This window comes from Taeniopygia guttata, chromosome 29 (assembly GCF_048771995.1).
Source record: "Taeniopygia guttata chromosome 29, bTaeGut7.mat, whole genome shotgun sequence".
NCBI classification, from domain to species: domain Eukaryota; kingdom Metazoa; phylum Chordata; class Aves; order Passeriformes; family Estrildidae; genus Taeniopygia; species Taeniopygia guttata.
In genome coordinates, this window is record NC_133054.1 from 2760011 (window position 1) to 2767745 (window position 7735).

At 50.9% G+C, this 7735-nt stretch overlaps 1 protein-coding gene across 1 annotated transcript; it reads left to right on the top strand.

Moving 5' to 3' along the window:
- Positions 1-1531: 1531 nt before the first annotated feature.
- LOC101233849 (keratin, type II cytoskeletal 4) lies at positions 1532-7084 on the top strand. The gene is made up of 9 exons (XM_004175902.5): positions 1532-2100; positions 2799-3016; positions 4102-4162; positions 4537-4632; positions 4725-4889; positions 5110-5235; positions 5607-5827; positions 6029-6063; positions 6165-7084. Exons 1-9 carry the CDS (start codon positions 1609-1611, stop codon positions 6416-6418), a joined length of 1668 nt encoding a protein of 555 aa, XP_004175950.5. The 5' UTR covers positions 1532-1608; the 3' UTR covers positions 6419-7084.
- Positions 7085-7735: the final 651 nt, after the last annotated feature.

Genomic DNA, 7735 nt, shown 5'->3' on the forward strand with positions numbered 1-7735 from the left:
GAGGGATTTGGGAACTGATCCCATGTCCCAGTGAGGTGTCTTTACCCCTGGTGGCAGGGTGGGGCAGGGCTTTGCTGGCCCAGCAGCTGCTTGGGCAAGTGCTGGGCTGGCTGCAGGGCAGCAGCTGGGGCAGGAGCTGGTGCTGGAGCCACCCTGGGAACTCCTGGCAGGAATGCTCTCCACCCGGGCTCCAACAGGTTCATTCCGTTTTGGGGCTGATCTGCCGGTTGCGTAAGGTGAGGAGATGCAGCCACCGCCTTCTTCCGTCACTTCAAACCGCTTCTCTTCTCCAGCTGGAAAACTGGGGAACCCCGGAGGGTGGGGGAGGGTTTCCAGGTGGGATTGGGGCGTGCAGGATGTGCCTTGTCCAAGGGGAGCATCAGCTTCCCTGTTCCCTGCACTGCAAATCCCCTGGGGCTGAAAATCCTGGAGCTTCAGGAATCCCCAGTGAGATTCAGGAGGAAACACAGGGACATGCACCCAGACCTAGATTTACATCTTTGCAGTGCAAGAAAAAAGCCGGGGTGAACAGCCTTGGATCTGAAACTGGTTCCACAAACCTGTCCCAATGAACAGGATAATCCAGAGCTGGATTTTATTGGTAGTGTGGGGTTAGGGGGAAGTTTTGGGGCTTTTTATTTGTTCTAACAGTGGGATAAACCAGGATCCTCAATGGAGACAGCTCAACACCTCATTTAATTAGAAATTTAAAGCAATTAAGCAATTAAATTGCGTTGTTTTAACAATGGGGTAGGCTGGGAGTGGCTTTGCTGAATACCACGTGCTGTGGAGCGACTGGAGACGCACAAGGACCCTCGGGAAACACTGCAAAATCCCTGGAAGGTTCCTCAGAGGAGGGATGTGATCCCCTGTCAAAGTCAGGGAACAGTCTTGACCTTGCTGGGGTGTGACAGATATATTGGGTATTTCAGTCTCTGCAAATCCCAGTGTGTCCCGCCCAGCTCAACCCGTCACTCAGAGGGATCCAGAATGACTTCAAAACCCTTTCAGAAGGTTTAAGGTTTTAAAATCATCTTTATTGACATAAAAGTAGTTTTAGAACCCTGCCCAACACTAATGCTCTGAGTTGTGAAACACTTTGGACAACCCACATCACCCCTCCTCGGGGAGCAGGAGGTTGAAACTGAGTGCATCTGAGGGTGTGCCTGGGAGCCTAGATTTTTGTTGGAATTCAGTGAACCCAGCTGCTGGTGTCAGGCGGAAAATGACAGATTTAGCTAAAACAAGGTTTCCCTTGAGGGCGTGATGCATCAGAGAGTTCACGGGGCTTTGGCCACGGCCCAGGGAATTTGGGTTGAAGTTCAGCTCCAACACCAACAATACTTTTGTTTTTCTTTGCTCTCTGGGGAGTGTTTGCAGGCAGGTCATGGTTGTGGCAAAGTGAGGAGGGCATCCTTTCAAACCAGAAAACAATGAAGAGAATGAAACAATCCCCAAAAAATGACATCTCCACTCCCCCCTGGCACCGACCAACTCCCTGTGCCCATAAAAAGGGGGACCCAGCAGCTGCTGCCGCAGGACTTGGCTCTTCTTGCCTCCCAGGCTCCAGCCTCAGCCTTTTGCTCAGAATTTTGGGGACTCTTCACCATGTCTCGCCAGTCCTGTGCTCTTGGCAGGGGGTTCAGCTCCAGCTCAGTGTCTTTCGGGAGCAAGAACAAGGTCATGTTTGGCTCCGTGCCCCGTGGAGGATGCCGGGGATCTGGCGTTGCCGGCGGCTTCAGCAGCAGGAGCCTCTATTCCCTGGGGGGCACTAAAAGCACCTCCCTGGGAGGATTTGGGGGGGCTGGCGGTGCCTGCAGAGGCTTTGGCTTTGGGGCTGGAGCAGGATTTGGGGGCGGCTATGGTGCAGGGTGCTTTGGTGGAGGCCCTGGAAGTGGCTTTGGTGGAGGATTTGATGGTGGGATGGGGGGCCAGGGCTTCCCCCCATGCCCCCCGGGCGGCATCAGGGAGGTGACCATCAACCAGAGCCTGCTGGCCCCCCTCAATCTGGAGATTGACCCCGAGATCCAGAAGGTTCGGACACAGGAGCGGGAGGAGATCAAGAAACTCAACGACAAATTCGCCTCCTTCATCGACAAGGTTTGGAGGGGCTTCACTGCAGGATCATCTCTGGAGGGTGGGAATGACCAGGAGATGCTCATCCAGGGGCACCCAGAGCTGCAGTTGCCCAGATCACCATAAACTGGAGGTGTTTGGAGCTGTTTATTAGGGGAAAATGGGCTATTTTAAGGGGAAAATTGGGCTACTTTGAAGGAACAGGTGAAATTTTTTTAGTGTTTGGGGATATTTTTAATGGGATTTTGGGTACTTTAGGTTACTTTTAAAGAGAAGATGTAATTTTGGGTGCCTTGAGCTATTTTAAAGCAGAAGGTGGGATTTTTTGGGGAATATTTCTAAGGAGATGTTGGGATTTGGGTGTTTTGGACTATTTTTAAGGAGAAGATGGGATATGTAGTGATTTAGGCTATTTTTAAGGAGATGATCAGACTTTTTTGATGTTTTGCTCTATTTTGAAGATGTTGGGACTTTTTGGACTATTTTGAACAAGAAGATGCCAAACCCATGAAGTTCATTGTGTTTCTCCTGTTTAGAGGCCCCAAAATTGGGAAGGGGACGTGACCCCCTTTTGCCCACTCACCCCATCCACTGTGGGCCTGTAGGACTGGGGAGTTATCACACATTAAATGGGAATAAAATACGGAAAATGCATGGGGAAAAGAATCAGTTAAAACATGGTGTTTTGAAGGGAGAATTTGACTCTTTCCCCACCTGTTTAGGTCCGGTTCCTGGAGCAGCAGAACCGAGTCTTGGAGACCAAGTGGAAGCTGCTGCAGGAACAGGGCGGTACAGGAACAGGCAGTAGGAACCTGGACCCTTTCTTTGAGACCTACATCAGTGGGCTGAGGAAGCAGCTGGATTGTCTCTCCAGTGAGAAGCTCCAGCTGGAGACCGAGCTGAAGAGCTTCCAGGACATGGTGGAGGACTTCAAGACAAAGTAGGTTGCTTGGGGTGCCTGATGGTGAATAAACAGAGAGAAAAACTCACTTCAAACAGCCATTAAAAAAAAAAAAAAAACAGAAATATTGATAGTAATTATCAGCATTGATTTTTTTTTCCCAATGGTTAAAAAATTTAAAATATTTTGGGAAAAGTGAGTTTGGATGAAAAGTGGGGCTTTTTCAAGGTATTTCTCAACTTTTCTCAGATTTTCTCAATATATTGCTCAAATTGTGCTTCTTCCTGAAGGAGGATCCTCCAGTCTTTGTCTTTCTCAAGAAGGAATTCCTTAAGAATCATTAATAATAATTAAGAATTAATTAATCAGTTGCTAAACCCAGCTCTAATTTCCTTATGGATTTCCTCATGATTCTTTCATGTAATATCATTCAGGATTTGAGGATTTGTGTGGAAGGTTGACATGAAGAACAAAAAAAGGAAAAACAAAGATTATTTTCCTGCTGTTATTTATTATAATATATAATTTATTTTAGTCTATAAATATGAAGATGAAATGTATCCACTTGGAAAAAGTAGAACAAAGACTCGAGAAATGAATCCACTTGAGGAATTACAAAAAAAGTGGGCAAGGAAGTCTGGGAATCTTGGGAATCCACAAGACCTGGGATCAATGAGAGGTTGCTGGGTGAAAATCGACTTTATATTTGGAGATGAGCATCTGGAAGATTTGGGTCCATTTGGGATTCCTGGGTGTCCTGTGCAGGGCCAGGAGCTGAACTCGATGAACCCTGTAAGCCCCTTCCAAATCAGGAGATTCCATGATACTTGTGAGGAGCTGAAGGTTCTTGGATCTCGTAGAAGGAACTTGGAGTGGCCGCAAGCACCAGGACTCCCTTTAGCAGAGCCAGAAATTCCTCTTTCCAGGCTTTCCTCACCCAGGCACGGGAAGTGCAGAAGCCAGGGCTTGTCCTGAAAGGCAAAGTGCAGTTCCCTGTCCATAAATCTCCCTCATGGCAGATCTATTTTTGCCGGGTTTATGAGTCTGAGGCCAACAATGTTCATTAGTCTGAGCCGGAGCCAAAACAAGCAGCCAGATTCCATCTCCCTCCTTCCCATCCACAGGTACGAGGAGGAGATAAACAAAAGGACGGCAGCTGAGAACGAATTTGTGCTCCTGAAGAAGGTCCAGTCCTTGTTTTTTACCTAAAGAGACTCCAGGAAAGACTGAGAGGGACTTGATTTGAGGGCCTGGAGTGATACGACAAGGGGGAATAGCTTCCCACTGCCAGAGGGCAGGGATAGATGGGATATTGGGCAGGAATTCTTCCCTGTGAGGGTGGGGAGGCCCTGGAATGGATTTCCAAGAGCAGCTGTGGCTGCCTGACCCCTGGAAGTGTCCAAGGCCAGGTTGAATGGGGCTTGGAGCAGCCTGGGAAAGTGGGAGGTGTGGATGGGGTGGAATTACATTTAAAGTCCCTTCCAACCCAGACCGTTCCATGAACTTTTAGATTAACTGGTGTGTGCCGAGCAGGTTTTCTCATCCCATCTCTGCTGCAGGATGTGGATGGAGCCTACATGACCAAGGTGGAACTCCAGGGAAAACTGGATTCTTTGTCAGATGAGATCAACTTCCTCAAGTGTCTTTACGAGGCAGTGAGTACTCTGGGGCACCAGGATGGGGGAAGGGTTGTGGCACCATAAGGAAGCTCTGGAAGGGCTAAATCCGGGTTGGGTGTCACCTGCAGGAGTTGTCCCAGATGCAGCAGCAAGTGTCTGACACCTCGGTGGTGCTGTCCATGGATAACAACCGGAACCTGGACCTGGACAGCATCATCGCTGAGGTGAAGGCGCAGTACGAGGAGATCGCCAACCGGAGCCGGCTGGAGGCTGAGTCCTGGTACCGCTGCAAGGTGAGGGTGGCACACACTGCTGGGGTTCTCCAGGGTCCAAGGGGGTGGGAGAGCTACTGGTGGCAGCTCAGGCCATGGCAAGATCTGGGACGTTGCTGGTGTTGGTCCATCCAGAGTGGACCTGGCACAGCCTTGCTCTCCTTGACTTCCCTGAGGTGATGTGGGAGCAGCTGTGAGGTCACAGTGGACTCAACATGCTCCTCCTGCTTCATCCCACCAGTATGAGGAGCTGCAGGCAACTGCGGGCAAGCACGGCGACAGCCTCAAGGACACCAAGATTGAGATCTCGGAGCTCAACCGCGTGATCCAGAGGATCCGGGCTGAGATCGAGAGTGTGAAGAAGCAGGTGGGGGTTATGTTTTTTGAGCAATGGGGAGGACCTCTTGGTCATGCCTTTTGGAACTTCCCTGAAGGGAAATAAGTGTGGTGGGAATTGTCGGGTGTGGGAGGGACCTGGGGATGGCTGAGCCTGAGTGGTTGTGGCGGATGTTGCCCAGGGAAGTTATGGATACTCCATCCATGGAAGTGTCCAAGGCCAGGTAGGACATGGCTTGGAGCAACCTGGGGATAGTGGAAGGTGTCCCTGTGCATGCTCCAGATCATCTTTAAGGACCTGTCCAACCCAAACCGTTACATGTTTCTCTGATCTGGGATTATGGTTGCATCTCTCATTGGCTGCCCCCACCCCACTCATCCCGCCCATGTCTTACCTTCCAGTGCGAGACCATTCAGACGTCGATTGCGGATGCGGAGCAGCGCGGGGAGGTGGCTCTCAAGGATGCAAGGGACAAACTGGCCGAGCTGGAGACAGCCCTGCAAAAAGCCAAGACTGACATGGCCCGGCAGCTCCGGGAATACCAGGACCTCATGAATGTCAAACTTGCCTTGGACGTGGAGATTGCAACCTACAGGAAGCTGCTGGAGGGCGAGGAGTGCAGGTGGGTGGGATGCAGCAAGAATTCCAGTGTATCCTGATCAATCAATGGGAAAAATGTGTACCATCATAAACATTAATGGTGTTGTCATGAGCTGTGGACCATGGTCCTGTGGCTGTGTCAGTGGACCAATCCTGACTTTATGGAGTTGGACCACTCTAGATGCTCTGGCTGGATTTGACATTCCAACTCTTTTCCTTGCAGGATGTCTGGAGAGTGCCAGAGCTCTGTCAGCATCTGTAAGTACTGTTCCCAGTGGAGTGTGGTGGGCTGGGATTCATGCTCCCAAATGTCTTGGTGGCATCAGAGGTAACCTGGTGCCTTTTGTTCATCTCTGCAGCTGTGGTGGGCGGCAGCAGCTCCGTGGGAAGTGGATATGGCAGTGGAATGTGCCTTGGAGGAGGAGGAATTGGCTTTGGAAGCGGGAAAGGCAGCTGCAGCATGGGTGGTGCTGGTTTATGCTTCAGCCTGGGAGGGAGTGGATTTGGTGCTGGGGGTGGATTTGGCTCCCTGAGTGGGGGATCTAACTCGGTGGTGGTGGGAGGATCTGGCACTGTCCTGAAGAACAGCGGCCCCACCAGCCGGAGGCCGTAGGAAAGGCATCCACCCCCTGGCATCCAGAGGAGAAAGGGAGCAAACTGCACAATGACACCCCAGTGACCACGGAGTGATGGGCACTGATGGTCCCTAAACCATCGCTCAGACTGTGGCTAGGAGACAAACATGGCCAAATCCACCTGGTAAGGACTGAGATTCCCAACAGCAGCCGAGAACAGCTCCATCCCTTGTGCTCCCCTCCAGCTGCTGGACACCAAGGTGCCCAGCTCTCCTTTGGGAGTGGGACCTGCCCATTCATGGGGAGCCCCAAACCTGACTGGGATGAGCCCAGCACCCTCCAAGCAAGAGGCACCCGACCACAAGGAGGAGCAGGGATGGATCCGATCACAGCTCCGATTGCTTCTCTCAAGCTCTTGTGCTGGATCCAGCCGCAGTGCAACTTTAATCAGTATCATTCATCAGCTGCAGCTCAAGCTCCAAAACAGGAATTTCCTCCTGGTGCCTTGGCCCAGCTGAAGATGTTTCTTACCCAACTGACTTTTAGTTTGCTTTTTCTCCCCAAGTTTCACTCGTGCTGTTGTAAAATGTTTATTTTTACTCAGGGTTCATATTTTCCTTGGGACTATGGGAACAGTCATGTGTGTTTGTTTAAGCCTTTCTCCTTGGCATGTGCCATCCCCCAATAAACACGAGAGGCAGAAACCTGGTGTGGTTTTCTCTCCGACCAAAGAGTTTCATGTTGTAACAAGTCTCATCTTCTGATGAGATCTGGAAACATTTCCTGACTTTCTCCTGCCCTTTGAAATCTGAATTTAAAGGAACTCAGGTGAAGGGGCAACTGGGTCTCCTCTCACCTGTCTCTGTCTCCAAAAATATGGAGAGTTTGTGAGTTTTGCAGAATAAGGAGGGTCTCACCGGGGAGGCTGAAGGGACGCTGGATGCAGAGTGACAGTGACACAGTTGGGGGTGTCTTTGTTGATAGCCCTGGGAATGACCCCACTCCTAGCAGAGAGAAAGAGGCAGCCCCTGGATCCTCCTATGTGTCCTGCAGGATCTCCAGACGTGGCAGAGATTGTTGTTCCACCATTGTCCCCACCAGATCTGAGCAGACTTTCAGATTCTCTGGATTTTAGGAGACTCTTCCCTTCCTCCTTTTCTTCCTAAGCCCTTTCCATGCTGGAGTTAGCCAATTTGGATGTTGCCCAGCTATCCCACCTCTCCCTGGCCACTGTGCCTGACCACACACCTGCCCACCCTGTCTTACAAGGTGGCTCCAGGACTGCGGTGCCACTGCTGGAGCTCTCAGGAAACCTCTCACAACTCCAAGTGCTTTAGGAGCATCCTACCATGGTT

Bases quoted from the DNA above. Each gene is read 5' to 3' on its own strand.
- LOC101233849 (XM_004175902.5), top strand. From the start codon at position 1,609: ATGTCTCGCCAGTCCTGTGCTCTTGGCAGGGGGTTCAGCTCCAGCTCA. The intron at 3,017-4,101 runs GTAGGTTGCTTG...TCCCATCCACAG, and splicing joins GTGGAGGACTTCAAGACAAA to GTACGAGGAGGAGATAAACA. The intron at 5,236-5,606 runs GTGGGGGTTATG...CTTACCTTCCAG, and splicing joins TCGAGAGTGTGAAGAAGCAG to TGCGAGACCATTCAGACGTC.